Genomic DNA, 22,251 nt, shown 5'->3' with positions numbered 1-22,251 from the left:
CAAGTGTGGACAAATGAGATCTTTAAATAATCAATTTAAAAGGACATACATTTAGAGTCCATCCCCTCAGCAAAGTAAGAAGCTGCTTAGGTCATACAGAGAGCAAAATCTCAAAGCAGCCCAGCAAGCAAAAGATACCACATACCTGGGATCCTTTCACCTGTACTTACAAACATTTCACTTGCCTACTCAAAATCTAAAAACCTACGACTAGCACATCCTGGGTTTTTTGGGGGTTTTTTTAGTTGATATTCCAAGTTTTGGACTACTAGGATGACTGAACAGGAACAGTGATGCATTTCAGCGTTTATAAAATACGTTTGGTCTCAACCATAGCTGTCCTGCAGGTCGTCCAGAATTTTCATGGCAATCACAGAGCAGAGAATTACGAGGAGCTTGTGGATAAGATGCTGAAAATGAATCACCGAAAGAGCGCATGAATGTCACTGAAGGTGCTTTTTTTTCTTTTTCTTTTTTTATTATTAAAATTCTCATCTTGACTTTGTTTCCACCAAACCTGTGTGATGTCAGCAATGGGCACCAGGAAGGATTTCATCGAGATATGAAAGTGATAGAAAACCAATATCAGGGAAAATTTAATCCGACCATGACGGGCAACTACTGTTGGTACTTGCAAAGAGATACGGATGAGCCATTTGAGCGCAAAAGCAAATGACTTGGGCATTTTTGAGAACAATGACCTCATTTTACTTTGAGCTAAATTGACACATCTCTGGTATTATCTTCTAGGCTGTTTTTACAGTAAAATAATTAAATAAATAAATAGTTTGGTCAAAAATAGTCAAAATTAGAGACATTGTGGTGATATAAATTGATTAAGAAAAAAATGAAAGTTACACTTTCATTTTCACATGCTGGACTGCTGTGTCTCCCAGCACAGATCCAAGAACACAGAAGATTCTAGGAGATGGGCAGTTGCTCTGAAGGAACTAGACAGGGCCATAGAAGGTCCATAACCCATGCACGGGGCTGGCATTGGTTCCTTTGTGCAAAGAGGAACAGGATGAGCACTTCTAGACAGTCTACTCTGGCAGGCTTCTTGTGTGAGGGTGGATTGAGGTCCTGATGTCCTCTAGTGGGCCATCTGCTCACTGCCTGGCACCATGTAGGCTGAATGGCATTTGCCGTAGAATACGAGAGTTGGCAGGTCCACCACTTCTACCCTGTGTTTTTCACAGCTGAGAGCAAGTTCACCCTAAGCACATGTGAAAGGTGTAAAAGGGTCTAGAGATAAAGTAGAAACATTTTGCTGCCTGTGACATTGTTCAGGGTGACTGGTCTGATGGTGGGTCAGTGACGTCTGGGTAGGCATATCCACGAAGGGACGTACAAACCTCTACAGGCTAGACAACAGCACCCAGACTACCATTAGGTATTGGGATGAAGTCATTGTCACTGTCAGACCCTACGATGGTGCAGCGGGTCCCGGGTTCCCCCGGTGCACGATCCCCGACACTGTCAGGCATGCATCCAAGCATGTGAGGGGGCATAAAAACTACGAGAACCATTTTAAATTGCTGCAACAAAATTTCAGCTAAATGGACGGCCCTGCCACATCACTGTTTTACTTTGACTTTTGCGGTATCTTTGAATTTAGCCCTGTGTAGGTCGACCATTTTCATTTAAAAGGAAAAGATGAGGCATCTTTTCATTGCTAACACATTATCCAGTACATATCAGTGCAGACATCAATCATGATCATTTTGCCCCTACTGAGATATGATGTGTTTTCAAAGTGTTCCTTTAATTCTTTGTCCATTATATTGATGTTCAAAAGAGTCAAAATGACAGTGATGTGTATGTCAAAAACCTGACGTGCAAACTCGACGTGCAAGTCAAATTGCACATTTGAAGTCAGTGTAAAAAACACTAGGAAAAGAGCTGTTTTTTAGACCAGGGTTTGTAGTTTTGCATGTATTTATGGAGCATACTCAGCCCAGAGCACATATCCATGCACTCCAAATAAGCAAGGAAGAAGTAAAGCAGGTGAGAAAAGCCTTAAACAGTGATTGAAACCCTGGGAGTGAATATGGACGAGCAAAGTCAGACAGAGCAAAGCAAAAGAGGAGAAAATACAGAGACAATTTATAGGACAACCTTCTCTGTCCTTCATGCCAACAGGGACTAATTCCTCAAGACAAATATCCACAGCGAACAGAAACATCTCTGCATCACCCAACACTAGCACACTCAAATGAATTTGAGACAGCACTCCTGGGCTCCCTAAATTTATTACTCGCTAAACTGATCAGAGATGTTTTTACAATCCAACACAACTGTGGGCAAAAGGCATACATCACGTAGCACAACAGCAACGACCTCAGCAGTTACACCGACTTTCATGTGAAGGATCTTTCCAATCAACTTACTACTGTGCAGTTTGACCTTGGTACGTGTCTAGTACTTAGTATGATCACATTTCAATACAACCATCAGGAAAATAACAGCGGAATCATGTTTGTCAGTCATGTCATGATAGGATGAAAGTCCCTTTCTTTTTGCTGTGTTGTACAAAGAGAAAATGGATGATTAAAGGTATTCATATTTGTTATCATAAGAGGACCTGCAGCTGCAGGCTGTGTACAAAGAACTAACCTGTACAGAGCAAAACTTTAAGCCTTTTCATCTGCACATATTTTCAGTTTAGTTTTAAAAACTCAATATGCCAACTTGCATCCAATTAACACGTCTCGGAGAGCATTTTAAGCAAAAACTGTCTTTGTCAGACCTTGCCAGATCATTAAATTTGCATGACATTTCTACGACTAAATAGGAAATCACAAAGAGTAGTGACGCTGTTTAATAAAGAGGACTCTTTTTTTCTTAAATCACTTCTTGTTAATTGCTTTGTGACCCTTTGTGTTTATTTTGTGACAGCTCAGACAGTCACAAGAAGCACTGCTGTAAATATCTTACAAATGACAGACATATACCCTCGATAGTACTGTGCAAATGTCTTGACTCACTTTTCAGTTCTTTATATTTTAATAGGAAAATGGGCAACAGGTGCAGTGATATATCGAAACATCTGTTAACAAACAATGGGAATGCCGTGAGTCAAAAACAGAGTTCCTGTAATATATAATGGGTTTGAAATGGAAGATTTCTTCTTTAACACAGCCTGAACTTTGTTTTCGATGGTATTGGATGGTGGATTAAAACCTAAAAGTACAGCAAAATATAAATAAATAAATGTGGATTAACGGCACAAAGAGGAACTGCAGTTTTCCAGCTCAGCTGTATTGGCGTAGTACTTAAGGATAGTATATCACTCAGTGAAGTTGACTGAGTTTTTTTCAGATGTTCATTTATTCCATTCTAACGTTTAACATTTAATTATCAGAATGAAACGCTCGTTTTTGCCATTTCAAATTTCAATGACTTTCAATGTAAAAACATCCACTTTTACAGTAGTGCATGTCTGGGCGTTTTAATTATGCACACTTCCTATTCACAGAGTTATTTGCAATCACTGTTCTTGATGTGAGACTGTCTTTAAACTACTTAAAACCAGCTAATGATAAAGAGCCCATCTACAGCTCGGTCAACAGGGAAATCTAACAGTTGGCGTGTGATTATATGCAAAAGTAATTGGCCATTACAAACCAAAAACAGCTTCCAAATCCAATCACAGAAAACTAATACGATTTTCCCTCCGCCACAGACACCCGCCACTTTAAGCCTGTTTCCTCCTTTAACCTTTTTTCTCTCTGAGATGAATATTGACTGCTTACAGAAGCCATTCTGGGAAAGCTTATTGTCTGCCACCTTAATGCCGGACTGCAGACTTCAAAGAAGACTCATCTAGATTAAGTTCAGACACTCACCCACGCAATCTCCAGTCTGCCACTCCAGGCACTGGCCATAGGGAAAAGAGATGACGTATGCAGTGGAGTCGACGCAGCGCTGCACGCTGCCGCACCACATACACTCCATGGCCTGGCTGGTGCAGTTGGCACAGTTGGTGTGCAGCGAGCAAGGTTTCTTACAGGATGGACGGGTGCTCTGGTTGGGATTGCCTGGACAAAGAAACAACAAAACAAAAGACATGAAAAAACCTTTTCAAGCAGATGCAATACTTAGGAAGTGTACTTGTGTGTTCGGTCATCTCACCAGTAGCCTTTTCACAGATGAGCCCGTGGGCAGTAGCAGTGCATGGATTGGCCCTCAGTCCTGACACCTGTGGCTCCTCCAGGTAGGCACAAAAACCAGAGTCACTGGGTTCACCGGGCAGCCAACGCAGACTGCTGTTGGTGAAGGGAGACATATCCTCCCAACCCCAGTATGACACATTGATCTTCCTCAGACCCACCCAGGGAGACAGCCGCTGTGGAAAAACAGCAAAAGTCTAAACACATAAAGGGATGAAAAGCTATTCAAATGTGAGATAAAATTTCATAAGAGTGCCTCGTTTTTTTACTCCATCCTACTATTAACAAAAAAAAGGGAAAAAACCTGCCTTCTGCATTTACACCTAGGAACCAAAGATGCTATTAAAAGTCTGCTGAGAATAATTTCACAGATATGATTACTTATTTGCCTTCAGGATTCAACTTTTAATGTAATGGGAAAATGATGTGGAAAGGCATGTCAAGGTTCTGTTTGGAACAAACAGCCGCGTTTCAACCCAGCAGACTGACAGGAAATGACATTCTCATGAATACAGCAGGCATGACCAAACTAAAATCATCAGTAGATGCCACAATTTTCTGTCACTGCAAGGAGAATACGTAGCCGCGAGGGATGAGAAGAAGCCAGTATGCCCAAAACCGCATTTCCATTAAAGAAGCAGAAGCTCTAATTGTAATGTTGCTGTGAATATTTGGATTTCTCTCAGTGAACAAGTTTCTGCGCCACATCATAGGGTTAAACAAAACAGAGCAGAGCAATAAATATGTAAACTTAGAGCAACATCAGGAAAATTACTCAGATAAAAAGAAAAACTAAATGCAGACCAGACTACGCAGTCAAGGTCTTAGATACTGTAAGTGCACATGATTCTTCCATCAGACAGAATCACAGAGGCCCTATTAGCCCTGCGTAAGGCAGGCAGAAGTGATGAGTGATTATCGCAGTCTGATTCATCAGCTGCGGTATCTCAGAAACAAAACTATGTACAAACCACACAGTCTGAGACAAGATGTTGGAATAGTGGAAAACTATTTCCCCATAATTGGTTGAAAGGCAAGAAAGCTAGAAGAATGCCTGCAATCAGATAAAAATAGAGCTGCAGAAAACTGATCGGGGCAAAATCGTCTCAGAATCAATAAGTCAGAGTTAGAGAAAGGCTCCCCCAGCAGCTAAAATGCACTTTTATTTTCACTCAATTAAACACCAAGGTGTAAACTGCAATTCTAGCAAAAATATTTCAAAATGAATGTGAGATACTGTACTACATGTATATTGTCAAACAATAAAGCAAGGATAAAACACAATATCCCCGCTTTATGACTGATTTAAGTGTACCTTGTCTTGTTGCTGGAGCTTCTTGAGCTCCTCGAGCACAAAGTCCACTTGTTTGGAGGTGGTCAGTGAGGCGATGTTGCCATTGAGGTTCTTGCAGTAATGCTGAGCGTTGTCGTAGCTCTCGCGGCTGGAGTTGATCCTCAAACAGGCATCACCCACCTGGTTCCAACCCTCACTGCACTGCTGAGCTGGACGATCAAAAGAGCATGTCAAGAAGTTAATGACCTCGGGCCAAGAAAACCTTGCTCTCCTTTAACTTTAACAGGAAAAACTACTTTGACATTATTTGTATTGTGTCGTAAGCTAAAAACGACATAATTAACTATGGAATAATATTAGTTAAGTACTGCTCAACGGGGAGAACCATAATCCAAGAAAAATGAAAACAGAGAACTTAGAAGGCATAACAAACCACAGGGGGCTAAAGAATTAGGGTTTAACACGTGTGTGTGTGTGTGTGTGTGTGTGTGTGTGTGTGTGTGTGTGTGTGTGTGTGTGTGTCACTGATTTTGTTTGAGCGTAATTTGCACCCATTTGCTCTGTGTGCATTTTGTTTGTGCAATCAGCGGCTCCCTTTCAGGAATCAGAAATCCACACCCACATGCACACACACAGAGATATTATTTTCAGCTCCCACTGCACTCCCCTTAGGCGACAGGGCTTGGTGAACTGAAAATTATGGATAAAGTGACAGCACTATCTCTTCAGATTCAGCCAGCGTCAACATCAACAACACGATGGGTGGGTGCGGGGGGGTAGATGGTGAGAGGTAAGCTAAATACACTGCCAGACCTCATAAACAACATTGGGATGACATCTTGAAAATACATCTCTGCAAATCCCTGATACTGGGTTTAACCGTACAAGCAGCGGCAGAAGAAGTAAACTTGGTAGGGAGTCATTAACATCTGCAAAAATTTAATTAATGAAATAGGCTTCCCTTCAGGTCTGAATGTCAGCGCTCGTAATTGACGCACTAAATACAACCACCAATGTGGCCGTTTCATGTTACAAGGGCTGTTGAGTATTCACACTGATCAGCATCTCTGCATTAGGTTTAAGTTTTAAAACATATCTGCATTTATCTTGCATCTCCCACAGTCTCCCACATGCTTGCCTGGAAATTACCAAAAATCCTCTGCCATGCATGTGTGAGAACCAAATCCGAAGCTTCTTTAATAAGGTGGCGTGTTCGTGTGCACGGAAAGCTTACCGGGCAAAGCGTGGCACTGCGAGTGATTCTGATCCCACTGACAGTTGAGATTCAATGAGCAGCTCTTGCAGTTGGCAAGCTTGCTGCACACCTGCTCGTTCCGCACAGGACACTCAGTGAAGTTCTTCACATTCTGCAGCGGCAGAGAAAAGAATCAAGAGAGAAAGTGTCATTTTATGATAGAGCCCCATGGACCGCCGTGTTAAAATGTCTAAATTAACAGCATTAAATAGAATCTTTACAGTCTGGTATGAAAGACGCTTTTGTTCTCTATAAATAGTTCCCCACTTTATTATATACTTGTTTTATACAGATTTATATAGATAATAGGAAGGTGTCTTACTGGCGTTTGCTCTGTTGGTACTTTTTCACCATTAATATTGAAATTTAAAAAATAAGACAGCTTGGTTTGTTGTTCACACAATCCAAGATGTCCATCCTTCAGTTTAAATCAGTTAAATGTATTTAGTTATTTAGTCATGGCAGTGCCTGTGCACTGCACACACATTTTATGGATATAGTCTGCCAACTAAACCTGCTATGCTTACTTCTGGTTCAAAATATTTTAAATACTGCTACTAATGAATCCTCAAAAATGCAGATTTTAGAGACCAACGGGTGACGTCATGGTGGCCGTGTCCATCTTTTATATACAGTCCATGTGCAAAGGCTTTTTCTACCTTAAGCAATGAGGTGATGTTTCCATGTAGTCCTGAATAGCACAAAATTATCATACCAATGTCCTCGACTCACAAAACCTATATTAAAAAGCGCATGTGTCCTTGTGTGCACGTTTGGCAGCTTCAGGGAGCTGAACACAAGATCAGCAGTGCACTGCTGCCCCCTGTTGGAACACTTACAGAGGTACAGTTGCTGAAGGCTGAGATGCATTTCTTATCATCGCACCACTGGCACCCCTTGGTGTTTGCTGTACAGCTGGCACAGTCTGAGAACCTGTAGCACCACTCGTCCATTGTAACTACAAAGAGATGAGAGGGAGAGCAACAAGAGTGCATGAGTCAGTCTGTAAATACAGGTAAAATACAATTTCTAGAAAGAAGGCAGTTTTAACAACAACAAATAAAGTAGTGAAGAGAAAGTGAAAAGAGGCTGGAGAAGTTCTGTGGTCCTTCTCACCAGCTTTAGGTGGACAAAATGGAGCAGGAGTCAGGCTGCTATTAGCCATTCTGACTTCCCAGGGGAGACAACGGCCTCTGCTCCAGATGCAACGGACCCCTGGCCCAGCCTTCACGCAACCCTCCTCTGCCAAGAAGGCTTGGCAGCTCGGAGGTCGGTAAACAAGCACATCATTGAGCAGCACACTGGAGAAGCCCCCAAACACGTACATGGACCTGAGCAAGACGAAAGAAAACAGTGTAGAAAAAGAAAAAGGAAAAAAAAGGTGTAAACTACAGCCAACAAATTAAGATAAACTGGACTTTTGTTTTTTAATTATGGAGTGTTTTTTCTATTTCGCCATGCTCACATTGATAAACATAATTATCTAATCTTTCTCTATTTTTAAGCAAGTCATTTTATTACATTGTTATTGCTGTGATATTGAACAGTTCTTTATTATCTACACTGTTTTTCAAATTTATGGTAAAAAATTAAGCTTTTAATGCTCACAAAGAGACCCAGTCATCCACTCTAAAGATAAATTAGTGCCGAGACCACGGTGGAATATATTAAATTAAACTACTGGGAAAAACTGGGCATTTTCAATGAAACAAAACAGAATTATACCACAGGGACAGATACCAAACCTGATTTCACAATCAATCTGGGTGATCTACATAGAAACTCTAATAGAAACACTCACCCATTGCTAACCACAGCAGAGTGACCAAAGCGGTTGACATCCCTGTGCAGGTCTGGCTTGGGCAGAAGCGTCCACTCGTCACAAGCTGAGGAAAACAAGGTGTACGTGACTATTTTGGATTCGTTGTGATTATCAGTTAACATAGTGGATGGATCTGATTGTACTTCTGATTTTATGTGAAACAGAGAGATACATTTAAAAATAAATAAATAAATAAAGGACTATTTAACAATAACAGGATTCTTACCGATGTCGTAGGCGAGGAAGTCAGCAGAGAAGCATTTGGCCCCGTTGCTCAGGGATGTGTCGTTGTGCGTGTTGCCTCCAAAAACGAGCAGAGTGCCGCTGAGGAGCACAGCTGAGTGCAAGTACCGTGGAAAGCCGCTTTCTCTCAGAATGAACCTGGAGCATGTGCATGACAGGCGTGTCAAGGACAACTGTGGCAAGGAGATATGCAACTCCCACGGTGTCACATATAGTCTGGAATGCATAATGAAACAACAAGAGCAGCGCAACTGTGTCGATTTACCATGTCCGCGTGTTCACGTCGTATCGGTAGAGGTCATCGACAAGGCCGTATTTGTTGGCGGGCAGAGCTTTATAGCCGCCATGAACGTAGATGCTGCCACTGCCGCTGTCATACGTGCTGCTGTGGCCGTAGCCTCCCTGGGGAATGGCACCTTTGGTCTCAGGCACCAACCACGTGTTGGACCCTAAAAAGAAAATATATGAAGAAATTTTTTATAGGGAAAAAATATATACACACACAATTAGATCTCTCCTAGTAGAATCGAAGCAGACAGCTGGGCTCTTGTATCTTGATGCTTCAAACACAGATTTTCAGGGATGGTTTACATGGCTGCTGTTTATACTTTTTTATTGTTTACACTGAAAAAAAAAAGAAATAAAACAGGACACTTAGACTCTGCGATCCAAAAATTCAGTCATGAAATATGGTGTTTTTGGATTCACAAAGTATTTGTTGGCAGGTTTTAAATTAAAAAAAAAAAAAAAGATCCCAAAGAAGTCTACAATTATGAGTGGATACCATCCACTGCAGTTTGGAAGCACAGCCATACTGGGTTTGCTTGCCAGGGCTTTTAAATTTATCTCAGTGCTAAGGGAAAGCTACAGAGAGCTGATAGATAAGCAGAAACAAAACGTGAAAGAGTCTGCACTTGAAAGCTGTGACTCACTCAGGTTGTACTCCTGAACATTGCTGATATAGCTGTAGATGGGGGAGTAGCCAAAGATGACGAGCATGATAGTCTCGCCGCTGTCCAGCGGGACGCAGTGGGCCGAGTGTCCTTCCACGGCGTATATCTGAGCTTGGGCCGGTGGGCCGACCACAGGGTTTCTCCGCTGCCATGTCCGATTGGGTACATTGAAGACCCACAGCTCGTCCGTCACGTTTTCCCAGCCGGCTTCCAGTTTTCCACCAAACATGTAGATATCATCCTAAACACAGGACGGCATTTATTTAGTAAGCTAAAGAATGTACTCATCTCTAAACGTGCCATAAATGTGCGTCTAGGACAAGCCTGCGTTTGCTTTAAACTCCATAATTTTAAGTTGTTCTCCTGCTGTTGTTTTAAAATAGTTCTGTGTTTGGAATATGTTACAACATTCAGTTACTCAAAGAAATAAGCAGTTCCTGCTTGAAAGCAACCTTTTCTTTTCTGAAACCACATTTGACTGCTTTTCTTCCCACTTCTCCCAAATATTCCTCCCTCCCAGTCACTGTTGTGGTTTTCTAAATCTGTGTGTGTTTACCTGGCAGGCAGCAAGTGAGTGGCCGTATCTTGGCACGGGGCCACTATTGATGGGAACTGTGTTCCAAATGCCACTCTCGAGGTTGTAGCTGCAGAGAAAAGAAACAGAATTTTACACTTTAAATGCACCTCCAACACACCAAAGAGGGGGAAAAAGCCCTTTGCATATTCACTTTTTGTCCCACTGTGGCTTCATAACATTCGTGCAACGATTCATCGATCAATAATAAAATTAAAAAAAAAATCTTTTTTTTTTGCTTTGATGCTTAGTTTAAATTCTGTAGCGCTCCGTCATTTCGGTGTAAGCGCGAGTGTTTCACCCACATAGACCTGCAATAGAAACACATCTAGAAGCATGTGTGTGTGAATACAAAATTAAAACAGCATGAAGCCCAGGCAGGCCCCAGGTTTTAAACAAAAAGACCGATAACAGCAGCACTGAAGATGATGCTGTCACGGTTTAACGTGGAGCCGCCGTCTCTCTACATACAACCCACGAGGAGTGAAGAGGCGGAGCTCTTACTGAGACAGTGAGCTCAGGTGGAATGAAACATTTTTATCACGTCCAGAACAATAGCGTTTGTTCCTGTAATCACCATCAAGAGCTGGCCGAAATCCTTCATCAAACCACCTGATCAACAACCTCGACGAAAAGCAAAGCAAACTTCGTAAGTGCTCCACCCACCGCCCTTTGTTTTACACAACAATGTACAGTAAAGCTACAGACACTACATTCAAATTTGCAGATAAACTATTAACTTAGTCTGATGCGATTAAATTAAGCAACTCGCTGACGGATGACGGGAGCCTTCCCACTTTATACTGCAGAGATACCTGCAGCAAGCAGGATGAATATAAAGGGGGGCATGGGGTGTTTCAAGGCTCTCATTATATAATTTTCCAGATTTATAATGAAATTATTGCTGTCAGCATTAATCTAGTTAATACGACGTTAACAGCATAACCGCGTTAACACGGCAAATCCCCGTTAGCGAGTTAACGTGGATAACCCCATGCAAGGCCTGCACGGCATCAACGCATTAGTGCGGTTAGCTCGTTAACGCATTCGCGGTGTGCAGCCCTCTCACGGGGCCGTGTTAACTCGCTAACGGGGATTTGCCGCGTTAACGAAGTTATGGCGTTAACGTCATATTAACAAGATTAATGCTGACAGCACTAAATGAAATAATATAAAACATTGTTAATTGCATTCTATTATTATTTAAAATATAAAAATGCAAGTTTACAATCAAAATGTACATTGTTAAAATCTACGCTATTATAGTGTCTTGTTTTCTAATATAAGTTTACCTCAAGGTCTTTAGATTTAATCGAGCTGAACATTTTGCTGTGCAAAAAATCTAGCAGGCTGGCAAATGCATACATTACTGTTGGCTGCCATTAACATCCAAAAAAGACACACACAAAAAAAAAAAAAAGCACACCTGGTCACATCATCACACATTAGCAATTTAAACAAGGCACTCCAGGAGCAACAGGAATCATAACACCTGGTGATGAACAAACACTGAGCAGATGGTGAGAGCTCGTCTGAGCAACAAAGATGAACCGTCAGCTAAACTGCGAGAGAACTCTGAGCGTGTGCCATATTTCTCAGTTTTTACAGAAGTAGTCCCAAAGAAATTTAAGATGCTGGAGGTGGAGGAAAAGAGGAAAACCACAGAGAAGATTTGTGGATATAGTGAGAGAGGACATGCAGAGAGTTGGTGTGACAGAGGAGGAGGCCGCTAGGGATAGGGGGAGAAGGAAGAAGGAGGAAGATGATCTGCTGTGGCAAAAGAAAAAGAAATCCCAAAGAAATTTGAGTAGGTCTTTTTTTCCTGTGCCAAGTACAGCACATACACAACAATCTGAGACAAGACATAACACGTTAAAAGTATACAGGGTAAAATAAATAAATGCATAAAAAGCACATCGAATATGAACTTTCATTTTAACTGCAAACCTTTCAGATATTAAACCAGCGTACAGACACCTAAACCACAGTCACCACTTGATAATTTCAAACGACTTCTGCATAACTGGGACAAAACACACTGCAGCTGTTCTCAATAAGAAGCTGGTGAATAAAGTATAAGACATTCTCTAATGTCTCAGAGTGAAGGGAAATAACTAAAAGAGAGCCGTAGCCATCCACAGCATATTTAGGCAAAGGCGTAAAGTAGTGCCCCTTGACAGCCCTGCAAACTCTTCCACACCACCATCCAAGTACTTTAAATATTAAATTCTCAATTTGGCCTTCATGAGAGCAGCACATACACCATCACAACGTAAGTCACGGACACCTAAACTCATCTGCAATTTTTGTCGGGGAATAAAAGGAAATCTTTGCTTAGCCATACATTGTGTGTGAGCAAAACCCCAAATAAGCAATGGTGGTTTTTCTATTCAGAAACACATCAACAACATACAAAGTGAGAAAGCTGCTCGAGGAAAAAAACCTCTACTTACTTAAGAATCATCTGGAATGAGCTGTAGTTGAAAGTGTATCCCCCCACCACCCACATGACCTTTTCTTGCACCATAGCCATATGGGAGGCTCTGGCGAGTGATGTGCCGAAGGGCTTGACGCTGGGGAGGACCCAGAAAGATTCTGTTGACGGTACGGTCAGCGAACAGTCTGGGCCTGCAGGGACATACAGGAGAGCAGCAAAAGCAAAGAAATTATAGTTCAGGAACAATAAACACCAACGCTCATATGTACAAAAATCTCCAAAATCAATAATATTATAGTCTCTTTTATATCTGCTCCATGGCAACTTAATATTTGCATGATGCAATTCTTCATTAGCACCTGCCAGCTACTTTCATAATTACCCACTGAAACCTTAAAAAGGAAACGGGTTGCTCTCAAACCTCAAAACCCATAAACAGAGGAATGCAATTCAACAAACATGACAGTCAGTAAACATGTTAGACTGTGCGATCGGAGGCCATGACAAAAAAAAGAAGAGATCTCAGCTAATGAGTCTGTCAAGTTTCATCACGCAAAAGAATTTTGTTTCCTTCAGCTCGAGGCGCATAATAATGCACAGGCCTGATCAGCGTGCTGCTAATCAGCATTACAGTACAACACAAGCTTACAACATAAAACCACCGCAGCCTTGCAGACCGCAGCGCACGTGGGAGGAGTCCATCTTTAGCACACCTGATTGCAAAATACGTTGAGAGATGGTGTGATATAAGATTTGTTTTGGAAAAAATTAATTTTGTGTATGCCGCTTCAGAAATATGCCACAGGGTTAGATCAGAGTGAGTAGAGCTGTTCCAAATGACCTTAAGAGGTTTTTTTAGCATCTGCAAAAGATCTGCAGCTTGCTCCCACCTTGCCAGCTGTCATTGCAGACACAAAGCTTCTCCCCTGTGAGGTCGCAGTAGCCGTGGTCAGGGCTGCCGCAGTTGTTTCTGCAATAAGGGATGTCACAGGCTTCGCCTTTCCAGTACTTGTCGCATTCACAGTACACTCTGCTGGCAGCTGAGTTCCCAGGTGTGCACTTCCCGTGGCCGGAGCAGTTATTGGGACAAGAGTTGATCCTGGACAAATATGATTTGGATTAGTACTCCAACACAGACTGAGGATGACTGAGGGGTGTTATCAGTTAGTGGAACAAAAAGACTGGAGAGACATAAAAACTGTTTAGCATGTCACTAGAAAAACAGCTATAAGGACACGAAAGCCTGAAAACAGTTTGCTGTCATCTATAATTAGAAAGACACCTAATCATTAGAATTGTGACGCCGATAATTACTCACAAGGTAAGTACTTACGAGTAAAATATTTCAAATCCTGTGAGGTTATAGGCAGCATCGCTGAAAAAGTGTAATAGTGCGTAGCCTGAAGTCGTCTCAACCTCAGGAACCGTCTCATTACCTCGTATCTCGGGCACGATGAGACCGCTAGAGAAACACAAAAAAAGAATCAGTATTACTTTCTCGAAATTTGCACCAGTTCTAAATTGCAAGCAGAAATTGGTAACTCTCTGCAGTCGACTTGAACTTTTGTTGCATGTGTCTGACTAAACAAACACAGAAGAAGAGTCTGGAGACCTTGACTCCAAAATTTTAACAATTTTTTTTCATGACTTTATTTCATTTATTCTTTTATTTTACAAACCAGTACTGATTTGTTAAGAGTGCACACACTGGTTACAATGTGACAGAAGAGTAAAAGTATTTCATCTGTATCGAGGAATAAAGTAAGACGTAAGCGACTCACCTGAAAACAGCAACTAGAGGAGCATATATCGAGTCTCCATCATAGACATACATGTGGTCCCAGCTACATTCTGTGGCAAAGTGGTTGAATCTTAAGCGAAGAACCGCATTTGGACTGAAGAAGAGAAATAACAATAGAATCACGGTTCAGGTTTTAATGGAAGCTAACTAGATTACTGTTTTTTTTAAGTGCTTTTCAGTCTTATTGACCACTCCAATCACTTTTGCACACATTAATGCATATTTATAATGACTTTTCTTGGCAAACAACCCATCATCTTTCATCCTTTCCTACACACTCGCTAATATGGGTTGAGTTCAATATCTTACCGAAGGACACTAACACGACACACAGTTGACCCTACGATTAGTGAACGCCCCATTAAATCTCCTGAGTCACGGTGTAGTGATGAGCAGCATGCAAATTTATCGTAAGAATTTAGATCAAGGACTGTTAAACTTTTCATTGCCAGTGACCCTGCACAGGGAAGACGCTTTTCCAAGAAGCTCATCTCGGTTACAATATTACTTTAGTTGGCTTTGGCCCAACATTATCTGACACAGTGGCCTGACTCAACTATTTCATCAAGATCCCCAGTTAGCTGTCTAATAAGCCCAGTTACAGCAGCAATAACGCCTGGTCACACCCTGAGAGAAGTGAGTAATTTCAATATAGTATGATGTGTCACAATTCACAGTTTCCATTGCCCTAAGGAGGAAATAAAAGGCATATACTTTTTCTTTTAAACAACAGAAATAATCACTAAATTATTCTGAAGACCCAATGGCTATGGTTTATGGGTACAGGGTAATCTTGGGAATATAGCTTGAGAACCAGCGCTACTTCAAGATGCTCAAAAATGTTTCTTTTTCTTTAAACAGATACCACTGCATGATTTTTTCCGTTTCAGCTGAACCGTCTTAGTGAATATAAACTGTTTATTGCAATCGTGGTTTCCTGTCTGTCCTGGAGCAGCTGCTGTTGCCGTGACAATAAATAGCATCAACAGGTAAGGTAAAGGTTATTCTTTTCTCTGAATGATGATCCTTGTTAAACATATTAAACTTTCAAAATGCCAGAGCCAGCCAGCTTTACACTACATTACCTAAGCAACAAAAGCATACCCGTCGCCATAGAGATGCTGATGAGCTTCAATTAATTGCATTAATCAGTTTGCACTACATAATAAATTCTGCATACCCAGCATCTACACAACACAATGATTTACATAAATACTTACTAGCCCTCTATGAGCCAGGTGCACTTGGTTTTGTACTTGTAGTTGATTGGACCATCTGTGAGGTATCCTGAGGGTTCTGTCAGCCTGAAAAATCACAAAATTAAAACAGCACAGTTACATTTGGTTAAATTCAAGTATTTGCGGGGAAGAAAAAAAGATTTCTGACTGGTACGTACATCAGTCACCCTATCACTTTTAAACAAATTTTCGAGTCTGACAGAGAAGTTATATGCGATTCTGAATTGATATTAAGTTGTAATATCAATCAAATATTTTGTACGCAGATAGATCTATTGGTGTTTCTCTAAAAAGATGTCTTGTCTGTTTGTCTCTGCCCATAAATGTTGACATGGGTGTCCAAACACAGCACAACACACAGTATTCATATCCAAAGGTTCAATTTAAGACCCCAGAAAATAACTGTCTCCCCAAGAAAAGTCCCAGTCAACCAAAACATCCAATCACTTGTCTCCTGAGAAGGTGCCAAACAAATTAGCAGTGTGTCACAATGATAGAGAACTTCTAAATGGCAATACATCACTGTCCCATATCAAAAGAAATACGAGTTAAATCCCCCCCCATCCCCTCTTATATTTTGGTTCGATTTTTCCACGATAACTGACTAAAGATTGGTTGTAATTCATAAAGACAGATGATGTGTATGAGCTTCAGATAATAATGCATCATAAAAGCAGACATTAGGGTAAAGATATGGCTGAGGTGTATTTACAGTCTCATAAATAACTCCTGAAGGTGAACACTAAACTCAAATTAACTATCAAACAGTTTTGGCCGTGTAGGTTTGAGCGTATCCAGGGAAACACTAGTCTGTCCTTCAGCGTATCAAGAGTCTGTGTGCTTTTCATCAACCACACCGCACTAGCAAGAAATTAATCTGCAATCCACCTTCAAGAAAGGAATTCACACTTGTTGGTGCTAGGCGGCAATGTGTAAATGTTCCTATTCCTAATGATAACAGAGTCTAAAAGATAAAGATTCATTACAGTTTGTGTGTCTGCTGCTGATGGGAGGTTACTCTCTGACAGCATGCCTGATGACAACTTATAGCAAACCCAGGGCACATTGAAAGAGGGGTAATTACTGTGATCGAGGTACTTCTGTTCCACAGAGTGCTCCTTAAGTGTGTCAAAAGGTCATTATAAGCGTCTGTGAAGATGAACATCGTTATTATTATATATTGCGAACATTTTAATCTTTCCTCGTTTTGTCACTTTGTCTCTGCCTCCTTCCTTTAGTACTTTGCACACAAGCCTTGACTTAGTGGCCTTATTACTATATAGCCTTGATAACTTCCTGTGCAGATCAGCAGAGGAACAACAGCTGATAAATATATCAGTCACATCCTCAGTTGGATTATGGTTAAAGCTAGGTGATGACAGATGTTTCCTCGCATCCACTGCGAGCTCCGCCTTCAGAAAAATAAAACCCAGTTGTACTCATTTGTTTAAAGACTGTATCTGGAATCCATATCAGCAAGCGAGGTGCGAAGTCAATAATGACATGGTACAGTCATGCTTTTCTACCCCATGCTCTCATGTGTCGACTGAACTCAACATTGCAATGGCAACATGGCTCTTTACACATTGCCCCCCTTGCATGGGAGAGAACATGACAAATAATAAAAGGCATGAAAACATTTAAGATCAAGCATTTGACAGCATTTGTATAAATAAACATCTATGAACTTTACACTTGAAGGACGCAATGATAAGTAATGAATGCATGGGTTTTCTATTACTAAAGCTGGACCTCTTTAAAGTTAATAAAACTGAAGTGAGTTTGCCTGTGGCGTGCAATCACTTTCTCATCAATACCCCCCCCCCCCCAAAAAAAAAAAAGTTGAGTGAACACAGGTGTGTTTGTCCAGTTAAACGATCCTCCCCGACACTGCTGTTTAAAGGATAAACAGCAGGCAGACTGGGTCAAAGTGGTTCCTAACCTACTTTTTGTATAAACAGATCACTTTACAAGCAATCAGACACAGAAATTTAATTTTAAGGGCACTTACTTGAACCTCCCCTGGCAGTGCTGGCACTGGTCTCCCACCCATCCCCGGTCGCAGACGCAGGAGCCGTTGATACATTTTCCAGAGAGGCAGTTCTTTTCGCACGCTTTCGCCGGGGATGCATGAGTGACCAGTACAAAGTAAAACAAAACGTAGACCAACAAGTATCTGCTGATACCTCGCAAATCACTGTGGATGGTCAGCTTGGGTCCAAAAGTAAAGAGTTTAGGTTTACAGTTTCTCCCAGGATCCATTTCTCCCCCCTTCTCCACCGAAAACCGGGGCCTTGAGGTCTACTTTGGGAGAAAGCCTCGGATATTTAGGATGTTTTAATTATAACGAAAAAGTCCTGCATATTCGCTGAGTGATGTGCATACTTAAACGAAGGGCTTTAGCTAAGCCTGCTTACAAAGATTTGGGAGAAAATTGGCTAAGAAGTCGCAATGTTAGCTAAGTGTTTACAAAAGCTGCTTGGTTAACCGCATGCATAGATTTGGAGTGGGAGGAATTCCCTTCACCCTACTTCTTGTTGGAAGAACCTAGCTAAAAAGCCGACCATCAATTAAAGCTATTCAAGTAGCCTAGTCGATTAATACTTTGACAAGTTAAATTTGTTAGCATATGTAGCTTATTGGCTGTCTAGCCTCTGCTCGGTAATCTAACGTTACTGCATTGATTCAATACCATTCTCTCCCAAATGCCATTTGAGCAGCCATTTTAATGCGTAAACAATCCCACGGACTGAAAAGGGGATGCACACTTTAACATACGGCAGTCCTTCCACAGGTCGTAACACTTTTCCGGATATTTTCCACAGACGAACAAAGAGGTTGTAGCGTCTGAAGCCCAGGACCCGGAGAGCAGGCTGCCGCAGTGAACATGGATGTGGTGACTGCGATGTGGAAACAGCAGTGCTATTCGTGCCGACCGGAGAGAGCGCTGGATAAACACTTCGAACTGTTGTTGGTCCTGTTAGTCTATTCCCAAAACGACTGCAGCATCCTTAAACGTATATTTCCTTGGCGACACTGTCTGGTGTTGTGTCCTTGTACTCCAGTGGGGGGGAAAACTACGCCGTTGCTCTGAAAACATGACAAGAACTACAGCTGCGATGGATTTGCTAGCGCAGCGACACTAGACAGTTCCTCAGGTTAAAGAAAAACCAAACACAGCCTGCGCATGCGTACGGGAATGGAGTTCATTTAAAGGTAGAGTGTCGGAAATCTTTATAACTAGGCTATGCGGCAATTAAATTCTATTAAGCTGTATAAGGTCAAGCACACTGTTGAGTCCCGCTGACATATTATTTATTCTTAAAGCATCTCACAGGCAGAAGCCAGTAACGTACGGAACAGCTGTCACGTGATTATAATCACTGTTCAAAAAGTTGTTACATCTCTCTCCACGTGTAATAAACGAAAAAAAAAAAAACAATAAAGCCCCCCCCCATTACTTATGTGATTTGACCTTGTTTAAATACACAAAACTGAAGCAAAACTTACATGTTTAGGCTATATTTAGTTATTTAGTAGATGTACCGCAAATAATTGAATTTTTTTTCCAAACGTGTTTTGTTTTTGTTTGTTTGTTTGTTTATTACTAGAGGTAATATATGCAAAAATACATGTAAAGATAAAAGTAACAGTGGATGGTATGTTGCAGTCACATTTAACAGTCACATGTTGTAGTCCATGTGTAATGGACGATATTTCTTACATCCCTAGGGGATTCAGAAATACTGGGAATAGTTGGTGTACAAAAGGTCATGCATCAGGTGTAATGAGGCCTCTTTGTCTCCCTTAATGATGGAGGCTGATTGAACAGAGTGTCCCAAGCTACATGTGTACAGTAATTGTACCACTGGTGAGTTGAATTTTAAGGTTTGGCACTCCCGGGTGCTTTTGCACTTGCTGCAGTAGGTGCTGGTGGGTTAAGGGAAAAGCTAAACACAAGTATTTTTTTTTCAAGCTGGATGCTTTACTATAGCTGAGACAGAGAGACTAATCTCAAAGCAGTTCTTCAGGAATCATAAACCTACAGCTGCCTGGGCTGTGTGGACAAGAATTTCTGGTATTAACTGAGCACATATGTGTATAAACCCATGATATTTTTATAGTAGTTAAATTTGTGCTATGTCTGAGTCTAATTCTTTTTTTTCTCTCTTTCCAATTCTAGTCAAGTGCTGATTATTTTACACTTTTAACTGTTAAACTGTTGTTTGTTCTCTTGGTGATTTGTCCTAATGATTTTTAATCATGGCCCTTCTGTCTTCTTCAGAGTTTCCTGGCAGCCAGTCTGCACACTTGGGGCAGTATGGTTTATGGTGGCTGTGCAGTAGTATTGGAGTGTGATCATTTAGTTTGTGTGAGTGGTAACTGTACTGCAACCTCCATCTGCCCTCTTTTTTGCAGCATAATCTTTAGCAGGGTCAGTGGATTTTTTTTTTAATTAATTGATTTGCATCCCCTAAATGTTTATAAAATGAATAAAAGCGCTAAAGTTTTGATAACGATGCCACATTACTTTATTGAATTCTATTCATACATTTTGCTATAATTTACTGGGCATTATTATCCTGGAGGTGGTGGTGGAAAAACAATTCAGCAAAACTTGAGGTTTGCATATGATTTTGAACAATTTGGTTTTAATAATTTTTCACAGCTCTGCTATGCACGTATAACCTCTGCATTTTAAGTACGTATACTGCCGGATCAATTCGTCTGTAAAGAGTTTATTACTCTCTGACACTCATGGTTGGTAAAATAAATCAGTGACGAGGTCACTGTGTGACCGCAGCTTTTTTTAAAAGTCATTTATCCTTCAAATGTTTGAAGGATAACTACATTTTTGTAGTTTTGCCTTGGTACACCACCACAGTGCAATTTAACTAAATCAATGTTTGAGTTTTACAAAAAGTTTACATTGACTGTTCAGGAATTGCAGCCAATTTTATACAGCCTCTCATTCTCAGAGCCTCAAAATTAATCAGACAACTGCCCGACAAGCAGTTTCACAGCCAGGGGAGGCCCCTTCCCTTGTTATTTCATGACAACCGTGCAGACAGAAACAGACAGAATATGTGAAGTTCATTCAGAGTGTTGAATTTGCATTTTACAGCTTTTCACTGTAATTTTAAATTTGAGGCCCAAAGAAATGTCAGTGCAACAATCTAGTAGATCCTTAAACAGAAAGAACTCACTAGGGAGTTCAGCAATAGCAGAAAATCTCAAAGACTACAGAAGACCACTAAAGTGCATGAATTGTTAACATGGGTTAAAGAAATTACTTCACAACATCTAACCAAACCAAGGATGCTCAAAAACAGGTGTATCAATGACATAGTCTACAATGAAGAGGTAACTTCATGAATGGAAAGACAAATGGCTTTACAAGAAGGTGCAAACCGCTGGTTACACTCAGAGTCAGAGTCTGAGTCTGCACAGCTCCCAGAAAGAAAAAAAAACTGTTTGGATAGATCAAACCTAAGATTTGCTTGTACTAGGATGATAGGAAGAAAAGCTTGGAGGAAAGAAACAACATGATGGTGGCAATGTGATAGTATGGTCACGTGACTCATGGCCACTAATGTTTATTGATTGAGTGTCTGCTGATAGAAGCAGCAGGATAAATTCTGACATGTAAACTGCTATACTCTGCTCAGATTGAACCGAATACAGCAAACCAGTGTGAATGGACAAAAAACTAAGACAGTATAGCCGATGGACCTTTTTTCAGTTGCTGGAGACAAAAACAGAAAGTCTGAAAGCAGCAAGTCAAAGCAGCTGCAGTAAATTCCCAGCAGAAGATCTCAAGGGCGAAACCACAGCATTTGGTGATGTCAGGCAGTCACTGACTGCAAAGGATATTGATCCAAGTATTAAAACAGTCCTATTATTAAGTCCTCTAAAAATGGAGTGGGGGTTGTGTGAACAGTTAATGCTAAAAATCTCTTTAATTAAAGCTGGAAAACTGCAATTCAATCACATGATAACTGATTGATTTCAAATCCTTAACAGCAATTGTTTAACAGATTTATTTCTGCACTTCCACAGCTTCACCTGCAGGTGCCACTGTTGCACAGCCACACGTAAACGAATATTGCAATGTGACGAAGCCTCTTTTAATTAATGCATCATCAACAGCAACACTAAAACAGATTTTGCAATAATGTTTATCTATACAGGGTGAGCTGCTGGTTTTCCTTTAAGACAGAAAACTGTGCACAGTTATGCTACATTACTAACAAGTGCAGCATGAAATTCCTCCAGAAACTGACCTTACATTCATTTATACTGCAGTTTACAGCTTTTTCATATTTTCAGACACATTGTTGACTATATGTTGTCATAACATATAGACAGCCTCCATCATTCAAGTACTTGGAAGTGAGTAGCTGAAATCCTGTTTTATAAACTATAAGCTTCATCCCAGTTTGTGTTAGAGTCAGGGTTAAT

The 22,251-nt window shown here is 40.9% G+C and overlaps 1 protein-coding gene across 1 annotated transcript in view; it reads right to left on the bottom strand.

Annotated features, from left to right (window-relative positions):
- atrnl1b (attractin-like 1b) overlaps positions 1-18,973 on the bottom strand; it is a 70,622-nt gene extending 51,649 nt beyond the window's left edge. Inside the window, exons 1-17 of the mRNA XM_005928152.3 lie at positions 17,801-18,973; positions 15,772-15,855; positions 14,532-14,645; positions 14,084-14,212; positions 13,641-13,849; positions 12,767-12,941; positions 10,296-10,383; positions 9,719-9,980; positions 9,052-9,235; positions 8,770-8,924; positions 8,523-8,607; positions 7,838-8,052; positions 7,561-7,679; positions 6,701-6,833; positions 5,488-5,675; positions 4,135-4,348; positions 3,849-4,040 (exon numbers count right to left, since the gene is read on the bottom strand). Of these exons, the coding sequence (XP_005928214.1) occupies positions 3,849-4,040; positions 4,135-4,348; positions 5,488-5,675; positions 6,701-6,833; positions 7,561-7,679; positions 7,838-8,052; positions 8,523-8,607; positions 8,770-8,924; positions 9,052-9,235; positions 9,719-9,980; positions 10,296-10,383; positions 12,767-12,941; positions 13,641-13,849; positions 14,084-14,212; positions 14,532-14,645; positions 15,772-15,855; positions 17,801-18,051 (2,797 nt within the window). The 5' untranslated portion in view covers positions 18,052-18,973. The remainder of the gene's footprint in view (positions 1-3,848; positions 4,041-4,134; positions 4,349-5,487; positions 5,676-6,700; positions 6,834-7,560; positions 7,680-7,837; positions 8,053-8,522; positions 8,608-8,769; positions 8,925-9,051; positions 9,236-9,718; positions 9,981-10,295; positions 10,384-12,766; positions 12,942-13,640; positions 13,850-14,083; positions 14,213-14,531; positions 14,646-15,771; positions 15,856-17,800) is intronic.
- Positions 18,974-22,251: the final 3,278 nt, after the last annotated feature.

This window comes from Haplochromis burtoni, unplaced genomic scaffold (genome assembly GCF_018398535.1).
Source record: "Haplochromis burtoni strain Fernald_Lab_line unplaced genomic scaffold, NCSU_Asbu1 Contig_108, whole genome shotgun sequence".
NCBI classification, from domain to species: Eukaryota; Metazoa; Chordata; class Actinopteri; order Cichliformes; family Cichlidae; genus Haplochromis; species Haplochromis burtoni.
The sequence above is the reverse complement of the archived record's forward strand: the minus strand, read 5'-3'. Positions and strand labels throughout refer to the sequence as shown.